Here is a 17,525-nt window from a genome sequence, read left to right as displayed (position 1 = left end):
TTGTGAAATTTATGAAAAATGTGGTTAATATTGATTATTTGACTTTAACTTAAATTAAAATTAGATTTTACTCCATACCAAATGGACTCCTAATTTTAAAAATTTAATATTGTGAAATTTCAGTATTGTGCCCAACGTATTGAACTTATTCCGACCTGGTCCCGAACCTAATTTTCTTGTCATCAAGATCCCCAACCTATCAGTACGGTGGCACCATGATTCCCCAATGCCTGTTTTCATTCTCTATTGTGGAGAAATTCTAAGTTAGTATTTTATTTCAGATCAATTGATCAAGTTTAACAATCGTTTCAATTAATTCACTTTGTTAATTAGATTAAAAAAAAAAATCCCTCGTGTACACTTATAAATTTGTTGTGTATTCAATAGACATTGATTCTCTTGCCGCACAAACCTTAATTGGAATGACAAAATCATGAAACGTGTATCTCTCTCAATTGATTTTATTAAAATCATATTTCTAAGGACCTGTTTGATACAAGCTAATTCCAAGGAAAATGGATTAAAATCATATTTTCTAAGCGTCTGTTTGATACAAGCCAATTCCAAGGAAAAAGAATTTTCCACACATTTTGTCTTGTTTGATGGATAAAAATTTCCATGAAATTTGGTTTCCGCCCTATCCCACTCACCACGTGACTCTTTTTCTGGGTTTTCAAATAAATTATTTTTCTTTAGCTTTGGTGGGAAAAAAAAATTTCCAGCTTTTTTTATTTTTTTGGTGGCAATGGAAGCAAATTCTATCCACAATTGTAATAAATTTTATCCATTTAATTGACAATTTTTATGAAAAATAAAGTCAAACGAATATCAAAAAATACAAAATTTCAACATTCTCTAGGTGAAAAATTATAACAATCAAATACATTTAATTGATAATTCTCAGTAAAACAAGTTAGGCAATTCAATCCTGAAATTCCTTTTCTTTCCACCCAAATTCCATTCTTGCTATAAAAAAAACTCTAAATGTAATATCAATTAGGAGGAAAACGAGCATATTTCATTTCTAAAATCATCGAGGATTTCGTAAGAATTTGATTAACTTCCCATTAGTACACGGCCATACATACAGGCTTTCATGTCAATCTTGCTAACTGAGTGACTAAATATGATTTAAAGAGAGAATTTAAGGACCAAAAGAACCCTATAATTAAATCTACCTCGATAAGAGGAATTGTGAGAGGAATTATATCCACTGATTTATTTGTGATGGTAGCACATGGGCATGGGATATTTTTCAGGGAAGTTGATCGATAGGTTTGATTTGGACTTCTTGGTGTGGACGAATTGTAGGTAGGTTATATATATATATATATATATATATAACCTACCTACAATTCGTCCACACCAAGAAGTCCAAATCAAACCTATCGATCAACTTCCCTGAAAAATATCCCATGCCCATGTGCTACCATCACAAATAAATCAGTGGATATAATTCCTCTCACAATTCCTCTTATCGAGGTAGATTTAATTATAGGGTTCTTTTGGTCCTTAAATTCTCTCTTTAAATCATATTTAGTCACTCAGTTAGCAAGATTGACATGAAAGCCTGTATGTATGGCCGTGTACTAATGGGAAGTTAATCAAATTCTTACGAAATCCTCGATGATTTTAGAAATGAAATATGCTCGTTTTCCTCCTAATTGATATTACATTTAGAGTTTTTTTTATAGCAAGAATGGAATTTGGGTGGAAAGAAAAGGAATTTCAGGATTGAATTGCCTAACTTGTTTTACTGAGAATTATCAATTAAATGTATTTGATTGTTATAATTTTTCACCTAGAGAATGTTGAAATTTTGTATTTTTTGATATTCGTTTGACTTTATTTTTCATAAAAATTGTCAATTAAATGGATAAAATTTATTACAATTGTGGATAGAATTTGCTTCCATTGCCACCAAAAAAATAAAAAAAGCTGGAAATTTTTTTTTCCCACCAAAGCTAAAGAAAAATAATTTATTTGAAAACCCAGAAAAAGAGTCACGTGGTGAGTGGGATAGGGCGGAAACCAAATTTCATGGAAATTTTTATCCATCAAACAAGACAAAATGTGTGGAAAATTCTTTTTCCTTGGAATTGGCTTGTATCAAACAGACGCTTAGAAAATATGATTTTAATCCATTTTCCTTGGAATTAGCTTGTATCAAACAGGTCCTTAGAAATATGATTTTAATAAAATCAATTGAGAGAGATACACGTTTCATGATTTTGTCATTCCAATTAAGGTTTGTGCGGCAAGAGAATCAATGTCTATTGAATACACAACAAATTTATAAGTGTACACGAGGGATTTTTTTTTTTAATCTAATTAACAAAGTGAATTAATTGAAACGATTGTTAAACTTGATCAATTGATCTGAAATAAAATACTAACTTAGAATTTCTCCACAATAGAGAATGAAAACAGGCATTGGGGAATCATGGTGCCACCGTACTGATAGGTTGGGGATCTTGATGACAAGAAAATTAGGTTCGGGACCAGGTCGGAATAAGTTCAATACGTTGGGCACAATACTGAAATTTCACAATATTAAATTTTTAAAATTAGGAGTCCATTTGGTATGGAGTAAAATCTAATTTTAATTTAAGTTAAAGTCAAATAATCAATATTAACCACATTTTTCATAAATTTCACAACTTTTCAATCATACATTTTAAAAACTTCTATCATAATCTAATAAAAAATCTAACGTTAATCCTAACCAAACTCCGAAAGAGAATGGGCCGAGATTGACTATGCCTGATGGTCCCCACTCTAACTGACCGGATTCCAAACCAAATTTAAATCCGGTTTAATTCTGGAATATAAAATTAAAAAATTACTACCAACGCAAATGAGAGACACAAGGTACAGATGAATTGACACGTCAAAGAAAAGTCTTTCCCACGCTCCACGTCACATCATTACTCTTTACCCATCTCATTTTCTCCACTATATAAATCCTCATTTCTTGTCCCCGGAATTCATCACATCTGCTACAATTCCCTTCAAGTTTCAGAGATATTTTTTAATTTGTTGTGTATGATTTGATTAAGGTATGGAACAAGGGTTGAAGAAGAAGAGAGTGCGAAACGACTTGGTTGAGTTGGACGAAGAAACTAACTCGGCTGAGTTGAAGAGGCTGAAGGAAGACCTTTTGGAAACTTTGGAGGATGACCCAGATTTTGTTTCACCGAATCTGGATCTGGATTCGTTCATGATGAGCTTTCAGGAAGAGATTGATGGTGGGTCCCCACCTCCTGAGGTGGCGGATCTGACGTCGGACTACGCCGAATCGCAGCCGGAGTTGGGGTACTTGTTAGAAGCTTCAGATGATGAGCTTGGGCTTCCGCCGTCAACGGCATCGCCGAGTGGAGTGGAGAATGATGGGCTGACTGAGTCGATCCGAGTTGAGCCTGACTCGCCCGAACTCGGTCACGGTTTTTGGGAGTTTGATGGGGAGATTCCGAGTTATAACTCGTTTGAGTTCGGCCTCGTTGAGTCGGAGGATCTTATTAACGGTAATGGTGAATATGTAGCGTTAGACGGGTTGTTTGATTATTGATTTCGGGTCGAATGGTTTTGTATTGAGATCTGAAATTCGCCGGCTCAATAGGACCGGTTTTTGGTCCCTAGGCAAAGAATGTTGTAAAGGTTTATTTATTATTTTATTATCAAGGAAAAGGCAACTCAAAGAATACAATATTACGTTCTGGTCCTTATATTTTTATTTATTTTCTTTATAGTCCCTCAGGATTGGATGGGTCTTTACTAGAAATAGATTAACATATTTGTTTATTGGATAAGTCTTTATATAAATTAAGTCCTTGTTTGATCATCATTTTTATAAAAATGCATTTTTTTTAAACTTATTTTTTATCACACATTTTTTTATAAAATAATAATGCACGAATTTCAAAAAAAAAAATTATTTATTAATCATACATTTTTCAAAAAATTACCATTACATAATTTATTTTATCCCAAAAATGAAAATCAAATGGGAGCTGAATATGTATATAAGGGTGTCCGTATCCCTCACATGGGGTTGAGGTTGACCTAGCACGGGTCTGAACATCTTTTTGTATTCAAATTATGAATTAAGCACAACCCCGTTTATTCGTTGTCCTTGAATTTTTTTAGTTATTTTTATTTTTAGCTTTCGTTTGAGCCATTTTTTTGAAAAAAAAAATATATTTTTAAACAATATTTTGACATTATTTTAACTATAAATTATACGTTCTTCAATAAAATAATATTATATGTAAATTTAAAATTTTTCTTTATTTTTTATCCACAAATTTCATATCATTATATTATTTAAAATGCATTTTTTTGGTTAAAATGGGGCTCAAACAAGGGTATAATATAAAATTCAATGATAAAATAAAAATAAGAAAAATCAGAGAAATTTGACTTGGCCTGAGTCGTGCGACTCGTGCTATGCAAATAGGGCCCACAGAAGAATTATTTTATTTGGCCCTCGTTGAAATTTTAATGTGTTTTTTTTCCCCCTTTCTCTCTCTTTTCAATAACACTTTTATCAATAATAAAATAATATTACACAAAAATTAAAATTTTTAAATTTTTTTAACTACATTTTAAAGGACCAAAAAAACTATTTCATAATACATTTTACTCAACTTTTCCATTATAATGGGGCAAAAAGAGGGCTTAATAAAAACACGTGGTCGAAAATTTGTCATCTTCATAAATACATGATTAAAATTAATTTTGATTTAAATTTAAATTTAAATTTTTATCAAATAGGGACATAAGTCAATATTGCACACACGTTTAGTACTAAAATTTTGACTAATTTTAGAATTTTAGTGCATGTGAGAGAGCTTAAAAATTTGAGTTTATGTTAAATTTAATTTCTTTGCATTACAGTAATTAAATTTAATCCTTTATTAAGTAAACATTGGCTTAATTGTTCAATTTTAGTTAATTTTGGTTCTTTATTTATTTATTCAAATTATTTGTAGTTTATTTTTGTGTTTAATATTTAATATTATTATTTTACGTTCATAGATTTGATTTGCGAGATTTTTCTACCGATTTCAATCGAAATTACGAATATGACCTCGCGTATGAAGATGTTAATAATTTAGCGTTAACAAAAAAGAAAAATAACAAGAAGGGTTCATTCTTCCTTTCCTTTGGTAAATTTTTATGATTCAAAATTATTTATCTTTAGTCTGTTTCTCATAATTCAAAATTTTACATCTTAGCTCACTTTTATTGTAAAATTATGGGATAATTATTGATAACTATCTAATTTTATCAAAGATAATTCAATAAGTTGTTTTTTTTTTTTTTTTTTTTTTTTTTTAAAATTTTTTTTTTTTTTTTCAAAAATTTTTTTTTTTTTTTTTTTTTTTTTACTTTGAAAATTTGTATTCTATTCAAATCTCTCACCAAAATCATATATATAAGGATTATTGTTATAATAAAATACATAATTGAATTTCAACTCTATTATTTTTCTTTTTTCTTTTTCTTGCTCTATAACTTTCAACTTAATTTATAACACTTTATCAGGACAAATGCTCTTCTTATTTTGTGTAAGAGAAATCATTATTCATAGTGTACACCAGAAAATGTATTTTTCTTTTCGGGTATTAGTACAAAACATTCACACCTTTCAATGTTATTATGGAAAACATTTTTACCTTTTATTTTTTTGGTATTTTTACTTCTATTTCCACCTTTCATTATAGAAAAGGTCATTTTCTCAATAAAAAATTGTAAAATGACAAATCTACCCTCTTATTTAGATTAAACAAAAAAGAAAAGAAAAGAAAAATTGAAGAACAAATCGCAATTATAATCCTAAAGTTTTTTAAAAATAACAAATGAGTCCAAAAAAACTATTAAAAGGGTAATTAACACAAAACATTCATACCTTTCAATATTATTATGAAAAATGTCCCTATCCTTTATTCTTTGGCATTTTTAGCTTATCTTCACATTTTATTGCGAAAATTATCATTTTCATCCCTTTTTCAATTAAAATATGTAAAATGACAAATATGTCATCATATTTAAGTAAAACAAAAATAAAGAAAAGACAAATAAAGAACAAATTGCAAATATACTGCCAATTTTTTTTTAAAAAAAGTACAAATAAATTTCAAATAAATAATTAAAAAAGAAATAAATCATTTTTCTTTTCGAATTATTTATTTGAAATTTACATATACTATTTTTGAAAATTTTGGGAGTATAGTTACAATTTGTTCTTTATTTTTTGTTTAAATAGGAGGGTACATTTGTCATTTTAATGCTTTTACTTAAGAAAATAGATGAAAATGATGATTTTTGTAATGTAATGTGAAAATGTCAAAAAATGAAAGATATGTGATTTTTTTACAATAATATGGATATGTATAGACCTTTTGTGCTAATTGCCATTTTAATAATTTATTTAGACTCATTTGCGATTTTTAAAAAAGTTTCGGAGTATAATTAAAAAAAAATTTAATTTTTTTTCTTTTTTTGTCTTATTTAATTAGGAGAGTATATTTGTTATTTTACATTTTTTTATTGAGAAAATGACCTTCTCTAAAATGAAATGTGAAAATAGAGTTGAAAATGTCAAAAAATGAATAAATAGAGACATTTTGCATAATAACATTGAAATGTAATGACGTTTTTGTACAATTACCATTTTCTTTTGCCGATCACTCTATACTCGATTCAATCTTATTTTAAAAAAGTGTACACACCTTTGCAGTTGTTCCGAAAGGGGGGGGAAACACGCAATATAAGAGAAAGAATAAAATCTCTTTCAAAAGAAAAGCTAGGCAAAATATTATAATTTTCTTCTTCAAAAATTCTGAAAATGGAAACCAGTGGTCATGCCAATCAAAACCTTGTTCTTGTTGGGTCAAGAAGAATTAGCAAGAACAAAAAAAGGGAATGCCATATAACTACTTGTTCGAGCTTGAAGTGCCAGAGCTGGCAATCATTGTTGGAGTGGAAATGATGCAAAATGATGCAATTGAGTTGTTAGTCCTGAAGAACAACCACCTTGTATTCAATCAATACTTTAGAAGAATAGCATCATTCATGAAAAAGCATAAATTTATTATTATTTTTGAAAAATATATGTCATTGTGTTTTCAAAGAAGCACAAATTAAACAATTCAGTATTGTGTTGTGATTATTGAAGAAAAACAACTTTATACAACATTAATATTTTAGAATATATTATATCGTTTGCTCTTGATAAAGCACGAATCATTATGTGTATATATAATCTAAAACAATATCATTTGCTCCCGAATGACGCAATATTACAATTTTAGTATTATAAAAATTAGTAAGATATTGCTTTTAAAGAAGCATGAGTTTAAATATATCATTATTTAAAAGAAATAATGATAATATTTTGTTACGCTTTGGAAGTAGCACATCTCGAAAAAGTGCTTCTTCTCCTATGATATCTATTGGTTATAGTGTATTAGGATTGACCCCATAGTAAATTGGGGTCGGGATGCGAAACATAGGATTGCTTCTTTAATGACATGATATGAATTGATCTCATGAAGAGATGTTATTTAAATGTGAATTTTATGAATAAATATAAATAATTGAATAAAAGTATACAACATTTTTTGTTTATATGTAATGGATATAGTTAAATTATTGATCATTCAGTTATATTGTATTATTTAATTCTTTATTAATTATTAGAAAGTAGGCAATATTTGTTTATTCACCTATTTGTGTACTTGTTATACATCTAAGCACTTCATTGTAATTTTCATGTATCCTTGAAGAAGAAAAAGAAGGAATACTTAAAACTAAGATTTTTACAATTGAAACAAACATTGTATTGAATCAAAAGTTCAATAACTCTAATATTTTACTATTTAGCATGCTTAGTTAAACTATCACTAGATTAATAATAATGTCAAATGAAAATTTGAATATATATTAATTAAAGAACCATACGATTTATTTATTTATTTATTTTAAATTCATATGATGCTTGTTTCCTGTTTTGAAAATTGATATTTGATCATCACTATTAAAGTTAAAGCTCAATGCCAAAATTGGATGTGTCTATCATCCTCCCTTTTGACCATCTAGATATTATTTATATTCAATAGATAAATCTACTATAAATGATTGCATGTTGTTATTATGTATTCACAATTTGGAGTTTGTAAGATTACTTGTGTCAACATTAGTGAGTCTATCTTTTAAGATTTTGATAAATATTATTTGGAATGATGACAAATGATTTAAAATTAAGTATTAAGTAACTCCAATTAATTTTTAAATAATTACTATTGAGAATAAAGTACTTTCTATTTATGTCTAGAGATATGTGACAAAATTTATAGCCTTGTGTTAATATTTGAAGAAAAAAGTGTTTGATCCAAAATGAGTGGAACTGAAACTCGTGAAGAGCAACAAGAGAGACTTTTGAAAAGAAGACTCGACATCCCGAGACACCCAGAATTATTGGCAACATTATCGGAGAGGTAGAAGAGTTGTTGCCCACCTCACTAGAGAGATGATTGATGTGGTGACCAATGCGAAGAACATGGCACAACCTTCATGCATCGACTTCTCCACAAGATGCAAATGCAAGGGGGGCATGCTAACGCCCCAAACATGCCTCACCCAAGATTTTGCCAACCCATTATCAAGGTAAATAGAGACATCAGCAAAGAAAGAAGCGCAAAGAAATCATCCTGAAAACCTCAAGAGGAAAAGAGACGTCAACCCCGTTGAAAGAGATATGAAGTAGATATTTGATAGTGCCATACATGGGTTCCACATATGATAGACTTGCTCAATGAGGGAAAATATATTTTTTCTCCTGTCTACGAACGAGAGTGTAGACCTTCTAGGTCCATCAGTACTTTCATAGGCTTGGAAAAGAAGTGCTTAAAAATAGGCCTCATAATGATGCTCCACCTAGAAATAGATAAATTAGAAGAAGCACCAATGTAAGCGCTGATGTGGAGGTGAGGAAGCGAGTTTACAATCTCCAAACCTTTGAGTTTACAATCTCCAAACCTTTCACCTTGTTATAACCAGAAAATATTTGTCTTTACCTAGTTTTCGCTACAAAAAATGCAGATCGCAAGTGAACGGGTCTCGTTCAAGTAATAAAGTAGACATTTTGAGTTCAGATTACTAAAAACCCAATAAAGTAAACATTTTGAGTACAAATGCACAATATTCTCTTTAATAATGTACAAATAACTAAACACGATTATCTATTGACCAAATGAATGCAATAGTAATAATAGTGAAAACACATTAACATTAGTAATTTTAATATCAAAGAACAAGTATAAAATTAATTAAAGTTAGGTCCAGCTACAACCACAAATCCCAAAATAAATCTGGATGTTAATCCTGAAGAACAACCACCTTGTATTCAATCAATACTTCAGAAGAATAGCGTCTTTCATGAAAAGCATAAATTTATTATTATTATTATTCTTGAAAAAAATATGGCATTGTGTTTTCGAAGAAGCACAAATTAAACAATAGTATTGTGTTGTGATTATTGAAGAAAAACAACTTTACACAACATTCATATTTTAGAATATATTATATCGTTTGCTCTTGATGAAACACGAATCAGTATGTGTATATATAATCTAGAACAACATCATTTGCTCTTGAATGACGCGATATTACAATTTTAGTATTATAGAAATTAGTAAGATATTGCTTCTAAAGAAGCAAGAGTTTAAATATATCATTATTTAAAAGAAATAATGATAATATTTTATTATGATTTGGAAGTAGCACGTCTCGAAAAAGTGTTTCTTCTCCTATGATATCTATTGGTTATAGGGTATTAGGATTGACCCCATAGTAAAGTGGGGCTCGGGATGCAAATCGTAGGATTGTTTCTTTAATGACAAGATATGAATTGATCTCATGAAGAGATGTTATTTAAATGTGAATTTTATGAATAAATATAAATAATTGAATAAAAGTATACAAATTACTAGAGGACTTGCGTGCAAAAAGAAAAAAGAAATCAAACATGAAAACAAAGTTTTTGGGCAGAATTTAAAAAGAAAAAAGGACCTTGGGATCGTTTTAATTTATTTACAAAACCTGGGAACTTTGATGCAAATTTTCTAGGGTTTTAATACTAAAAAGGGGCAGAGCAGTTGGGTTGGTCTTCTTCTTCCTTGTTTCATTTTGTTTTTATTTTTTATTTTCTTTACTTTCCTTTCCTTTCATTTTCTTTTCTTTTTCTTTCCACAGATTCTGAACATTTTGGGGGACAAAATCAAGGGCATAAGGAGAATCAATTAAAGAAGGTGAAGAGATTTTGTAAAAATAAAATTCAAGCGATTAACATCTTCAAATATTCAACTAAAAGGGTTGTATCTTTAATTTCGTATTTTCTTCATTACTATCTCCTCTCTGCAATGTATTCTATGAAATAATCTCCGTTTCATTTTTTCTATAAAATAAGCTAGTTATTTATGTTGGGATTTGTGGTAGTAGCTTGACCTAACTTTAATTAATTTTATACTTGTTCTTTGATATTAAAGTTACTAATGTTAATGTGTTTTTACTATTAATACTATTGCATTTTCATTTATTTGGTCAATAGATAATTGTGTTTAGTAATTTATATATCGTTCGAGAGAATATTGTGCATTTTAGACCACACAGTAGAAATCCTAGGTTCTTGTAGGGGATAGAGATATACCCCTAATCCTAGGTGACCCATTAAACTAATTTCACAAAGATTTAACGTGATTGTTTGATTTTAATCGACATAGAGATAATAGGTTAAACAAATCAATTGGGGGTAGTTTCGCTCGAGAGAGGTAATTAAATAAACTTGGAAAATCAAGTCTAACAAAGTAATTAAATAATTTGTTAATTGGATTGTGGAGAAATTAATTGGGTGATGGTCAAATAAAACTATGAATCTCAATCACGTTTTCCTCCAAAATATTCATATGTTCATCTTTTCTTAGTTTATAGAGTTTTTGATTATTTTTCCTTGTTTTAAAATCATAATTTTAACTGCGTGTTTCTTTTTATTGTTAGAATTAAATTAATTAAAGTTTTATAATTGAAAGTAAACATTTTCAAATTATCAACAATCTGAACTCAAATTGTGTACATTATTACTTGAACGCGACTTGTGCACTTGCGATTTGCACTTTTTGTAGCGAAAACTAGATAAAGACAAATACTTTCTGGCTATAACAAGGTGAAAGGTCTGGAGATTGTAAACTCACTTCCTCACCTCCACATCGGCGCTTCTTCTATTTTACCTATTCCTAGGTGGAGCATTAGTATGAGGCCTATTTTTAGGCACTTCTTTTCCAAGCCTGTGAAACTACTGATGGACCTAGAAGGTCTTCACTCTCGTTTGTAGACAGGAGAAAATAAACATATTCCCTTATTGAGCAAGTCTATCATTTGTGGAACCCGTGTATAGCACTATCAAATATCTACTTCATATCTCTTTCAACGGGGTTGACGTCTCTTTTCCTCTTGAGGTTTTCAAGATGATTTCTTTGCGCTTCTTTCTTCTTTCTTTGCTGATGTCTCTATTTACCTTGATGATGGGTTGGAAGAATTTTGGGTGAGGCATGTTTGGGGGCGTTAGCGCTTGCATTTGCATCTTGTGGAGAAGTTGATGCATGGAGGTTTTGCCATGTTCTTCGCGTTGGTCACCTCGTGAATCATCTCTCTAGTGAGGTGGACAACAACTCTTCTACCTCTCTGATAATGTGGCCAATAATTTTGGGTGTCTCAGGATGTCAAGTCTTCTTTTTAGACGTCTCTCTTGTTGCTTTTCACAAGTTTTAGTTCCACTCATTTTGGATCAAACACTTTTTTCTTCAAATATTAATACAAGGCTATAAATTTTGTTACATATCTCTAGACATAAATAGAAAGTACTTTATTTTCAATAGTAATAATTTAAAAAATAATTGGAGGCACTTAATAATCAATTATTTTAAATCATTTATCATCATTCCAAATAATATTTATCAAAATCTTAAAAGATAGACTCACTAATGTTGACAAGACATGCCATCTTAATAGCATAATCAGTAAATTATGCTCTTATAATTTACAAGTTGACCAAGTAATCTTACAAACTCCAAATTGCAAATACATAATAACAACATGCAATCATTTATAGTAGATTTATCCACTGAATATAAATAATATCTAGATGGTCAAAAGGGAGGATGATAGACACATCCAATCTTGGCATTGAACTTTAGTTTAGCACTATTCGGTCCTCATATTTTGACTTTCATTTAGATCATGCCCTACAAAAATTATATCCTCATGTCCTTCAACTATTTCCCCTTGTTCAATTTGGTTTCCAACTTCACTTTTTGCATGATTTTAGGTATTAAATAAGTATGCAAAATCACAATTATCAACACTATGAAACCTAAGCAAGAACAAGACTATCAACTATCATAATCATGCAAAATGAGATAAAGATCAACACATTAGATAGCTTGCCAAAAATGTCAAAGAGTGTAAAATTATATAATCAATTCAAAAATATGCTCCAAATAATGCTAGTAAAAGTAATTTAAACTTATCCAATGTTTGATCAATGTGTGTGCGCATATTCACTTTCAATTGTCATTTGAATCAGGAAAAAGATTGTCAAGACGGAAAAAGTTTCAAATTCGCTCAAATTCGACCCTTAGTGGTCAAATATTTCCTTTCCACTAGTGAGATTCACATAGTCAAATAGATATTTATTTTCTTTTCCCAAGTGTAAATCTAAAGGTTGCTCTTAAGTCACTCATTTCTTTTCTCGCTCTTATTTGGTTGGGCCTAATCGACAATTTCAAAATCTAGTCATTTGATGATTCTCCAATAATGAGCACTTAAATATTTAACCTTGTACTAAGTAATTCAAACTAACTAATTATCTAAACCCAAATATTGATATAATTGCACCAAATCATTTTTTTTTCCTTTTTTGATTAAATCTCACGTTTTATCTCACTCCCTTAAACTTTCTTTTTGACCCTTGTAGCAAGATTTAGGTCAATAGCTCCTCAGTTGTTTAGGCCAAAGGATACCAGGATTGAGACACCCTAGGGGACTTAATAACTCGAGTAAAAAGATCTACGAGCGAGGCATAAGATTACAAGTGCAAAATCATTCTTTTTTAAGCACAACAAAACTACATGGGGCTTAGATCCCTAACATATGGTCATTAACTAGTTTATATTTGGCAAAAGACACTTCACACAAATATTTTCAACATGCATGAAATCAACATATTTCTAGATAATATTCTTCACTGGCTTGACTATCTTCAAACTTATCTCACAATATGATTAAATGAAAGAGAAGAGAATGAGAATGAGAATGTAGTATTGATGAAAATTTATGGACAACTCACAACCTAAATCTTACTAATTCAAAAATCTCTTATCAATCAAAGATTTCAACATCTAGATAACAATTAATCATGCTTATTGTGTTCAAAGTAGTTCAAGATCTTATACTGGATAAGTATTTTTGAAAAAAAATTTAGACAAATAGCATATTTGGTCATATCTATGAATCAAATAATTTTAAACATCAAACCATTCTAAGCCAAGAAGGCTATTTAACATGTCAACACAATCAACACAAAGCAAGCATCATTACCTCAAATCTAAATCAAACATTGTCCTCAATATGGAAAAGAACAAGATTAAAGGTAAGAAGGGGATTAATGAGACTTCTTCGGTCAGACATTTGGTAAAGGGGTACCAATGCTTGACTTGGAATTGTGACGATTTCAATGAACTTGGACAAATGACCTTCTTGTACAACAATTTATTACCAAACTTGTGAAGAGTAATGGATATATGGGATTTTGAAAACTACCTACAAAAATGATAACTAATCAAATAAAAGCATGAAAATGCATAAAAATAAATAAAAAGAATAAAAGTTAGAAAATTGAGTTGCCTTCTAATAAACCTTTTTTTTAAGTCTTTTAACTCAACTTTGTCAAATGCATTATGGCCATCCGAAAAAAGTTTTAGATGCCTTGCCTAATTTTCTTCACTTGACTTTGTTCCACTCTTTATTTGATCTTCAAAACTCAACATTGCCATTTTCCATATAATAGGACTTGCATATTCCATCTAATTCAAATTTAACTATGAAGATCTCTACCTCTTCATAGAGCTTAATCACAAAATCATTATCTTGACAATCATCTAAGTTAGAAGAATGTAAGTTGATTTTCTCCTCATGATTGCTACATCATCGTTTAGCTCCATTATTATTAAATTCATTCATTTTGAGCTCAATCAAACTCCACGATCAATGGCAAGTCTTTCCTATTAACTCCATCAAGTGGATAATACCCCATTTTTAAAATCCATCCCAATATGCATAATCTTCTACAAGCATGTCCTTTTTATTCAACTTGGCAAGTTCATGGTAATACTTTGCAAGTACGTTCTCATTAAAAAATGGAGGACCATCTCTTGAAAATTTGATATCTTCATCCCAATCGTTAGGTACATTATCTTTCGCGAGCATGTAACTATCATCAAAATTGTCTAGTGCTTATTTTAGACATGTCAAATATTTGTCTAAATCAAAGAAATTTCGGCCTTGAAGTATCGGTGCAAGAATATAAGCATTGTCCTTCACAATGCATCACTTGACAAATTTCCCATCTTGGATCCCCAAATATATATCCATAGTCAATGCAGATATTAGACATTACAAAAACTTTATCACTATACCAACTTCAGAATCATAGTAATGTTTTGAAAATCAACCCAGACTTCGATCCAAAAAAGATGAAGGTCAAAAGATTCAATTGGAGTCAAATTGGGATTGAACCGGATGCATAAATAAATACACACAAATAATAAAATACTATGAAATTAATAATTTTTATAATTTTCATATTAATAATTCAAAGTAACATCTATGTTTATTAATGAGATTCATTATCAAATATAATTTAAGTTAAAATTGAAAATTAAATAAATGAAAAGATGGAAGTAGATATTACAATTTTGTTAGTTGGGATTTTCAAAATCATATATTTGGATTGGAAAATTGTTTTGATAGGCATTTTAAGCTTTTTTTCTTATACCACTATCCCACATCGAAAGTCTATGAAAACTCTAGAAAGAAATGCATCTATAATACTACTATTCCACATTGAAAGCTTATGAAATAATTTGAGAGAAGTGCATCTATAAAAAGAGCATTCCATTCAAAATTCATCTATGGGCCTTCGATAATTATACTGTATAAAGTCTATTAATAAAAAAAGTTAAAAATCTTTAAATTAAATATTAATATAACCAGCATTGAATCACGATTAAACTGACTGAATCGACAGGTTGTGAGTGGATTTTGTGCCAGTCGGCTAAGCAAGCAAGATTGACCAATTTTGGATTTGGTTCCCGGTTCTATCAGTTGAATCGATCGGGGTCGATTTTGATAACATGGCTGAAAAGTGCATCGAAAGACTATCACATATAAGATTTATTAAAAATACGGGGTTAACCAAAAGATATAAAAAAAAAAAGCAAATAAAATAAAATAAAATAAAATGTTAAAATTAAAATTAACTAAAGTGGTAATCAAAGTAAAACATTCATTGATAACGGTACCAAAAATTTGTTTGCTATGAAAGGTGCAAATTGCAAGTGCACGGGTTTCGTTCAATTAATAAAATGGACTTTTTGAGCCCAGATAATCGATCTCTTGAGGAATGTTTACTTTTAATTACACAACTTTAACTTATTTAATTCTAACAATAAAAAAAACACATAAAATAAAATTATGATTTTAATATAAGGAAAAATAAACTAAAGCTCTACAAACTAGGAAAACATGAACACTTGAAAATTTTGGATAAAAACATTGTTAGGATTCATGGTTTCACTTAACCGTCGTTTAATTAATTTCCCTACAAGCTAATTAACAAATTACTCAATTATGATGTTAGACCCGATTTTCAAGTTTAGTTAATTAATTTCTAGAAAGAAATTAACATTGATTGATTGTTTTATCTAATATATTTTTATGTAGACTAAAATCAAATAACCACATTAAATCTTTGTGAAAATAGTTCAATGCTTCATCTAGAGTTATGAGTATATCTCTATTTCCTACAAGAAACTATAATTTTTATTATTTGTTTTAAAATGCACAAACTTCTCTCGAACGATGTACACATTATTAAACACTGTTGACGTCCAAAAAATCAGCTTGTGAATATTTAATAGTCACTTCTAAGATGATGGGCTAAGCAGTCACCAAGTCAACTCATGGAAGTCAGCTCTACCCAAGAGCTCCATCGAGGTAGGTCGGCTCATCTCGAGGTCTGCTCTACCGAGGCAGGTCAGCTCATCCCGAGGTCAGCTCTACCCATGAGCTTCACCGAGGGAGGTCGGCTCATCCCGAGGTCAGCTTTATCGAGGTAGGTCAGCTCTACCTATGAGCTCTATCGAGGCAGGTCAGCTCATCCCGATGTTAGATCTACACATGAGCTCTACTAAGTTAGGTCGGCATCGAGGTCAGCTCTATGCATGAGCTCCACCATGGCAGCTCAGCACGACCCGTGTCATGCTGAAACATTATCATTGCAATTCTGGACACGTGTCTCTTAAATGATGTCATAACCACCCGGACGACCATTCCCAAAGCGACAAGTGGAACCTATGACATCAACACCTCATTTTCAGCCAATAAGTTATTAACAATGATTACTAAGTGTCAGGTAATCATGACCCAAGTCATTATGACTTGTTCGACCGACTTTTACAGCCAATCGTCATCCTTGAATTTAGGATATGGCACACACTTCTAGGTCGGTATTATAGCTGATGTGATGTAGGAGGTCCAAGTTACTTGATTAGAGGCCTATAAATAGAGGCCAATGGTATTCCTCAAGGAGAGAGACTTCTAACACCCCTCATTTGCTTCAATCAAGGCAAGTATTCTCATTCTCTCACTATCCATGAGCCAAAATTACCCACCAGCTCGATCTCATCATGAGCCATTCATACTGACCTTAAAGAGCCAATCAATAGTCAATGAAAGCATTGTAGATATCATATTTTTGGAGGCCGATTGGCTGTTTTGGGAACCTATAAACATGACTGAATGGTTGCCCAATGGAAGGAAGGAAGGACATAAATACATATTCTACAAACTTTCTTTTCAATACAAATTTCTCTATTTTTCTACTATTTCATCATTTTTACCTCTAACAAATCACCTATTAAGTTGGCTCAATATTAGTCTTACAAATTTTGACATCTACAGACACAATCATTTTATACAAATAATGAAAAGGAGAATATTTTATACAATACATTGCAAATAGGAGATAATAATGAAGAAAATACAAAATTAAAGATACAACCCTTTTTGTTGACTATTTGAAGATGTTAATGACTTGAACTTGATCTTCTCAAAATCTCTCCATCTCCATTGGTTGATTCTCCTTATGCCCTTGATTTTGTCCCCCCCCCCCCCCCCCCCCCCCCCCC

At 30.4% G+C, this 17,525-nt stretch overlaps 2 protein-coding genes across 2 annotated transcripts in view; both read left to right on the top strand.

The window, feature by feature from the left end:
* Positions 1-2,420: 2,420 nt before the first annotated feature.
* Positions 2,421-3,568, top strand: LOC111374809. Its single transcript, XM_022997545.1, has 2 exons — positions 2,421-2,505; positions 3,060-3,568. The coding sequence occupies exons 1-2, from the start codon at positions 2,421-2,423 to the stop codon at positions 3,566-3,568; spliced, it is 594 nt and encodes a 197-aa protein (XP_022853313.1).
* Positions 3,569-16,298: 12,730 nt separating this feature from the next.
* LOC111374807 (ubiquitin receptor RAD23d-like) overlaps positions 16,299-17,525 on the top strand; it is an 18,427-nt gene continuing 17,200 nt past the window's right edge. Inside the window, exon 1 of the mRNA XM_022997544.1 lies at positions 16,299-16,419. Within this exon, the coding sequence (XP_022853312.1) occupies positions 16,299-16,419 (121 nt within the window). The remainder of the gene's footprint in view (positions 16,420-17,525) is intronic.

Source organism: Olea europaea, unplaced genomic scaffold (genome assembly GCF_002742605.1).
Source record: "Olea europaea var. sylvestris unplaced genomic scaffold, O_europaea_v1 scaffold1296, whole genome shotgun sequence".
NCBI lineage: Eukaryota > Viridiplantae > Streptophyta > Magnoliopsida > Lamiales > Oleaceae > Olea > Olea europaea.
The sequence above is the reverse complement of the archived record's forward strand: the minus strand, read 5'-3'. Positions and strand labels throughout refer to the sequence as shown.

Excerpts from the sequence above, each read along its gene's own strand:
- LOC111374809 (XM_022997545.1), top strand. The coding sequence starts at position 2,421 with ATGAAAACAGGCATTGGGGAATCATGGTGCCACCGTACTGATAGGTTG. Across the intron at positions 2,506-3,059 it reads AAAATTAGGTTCGGGACCAG|GTATGGAACAAGGGTTGAAG; the intron begins GTCGGAATAAGT and ends GATTTGATTAAG.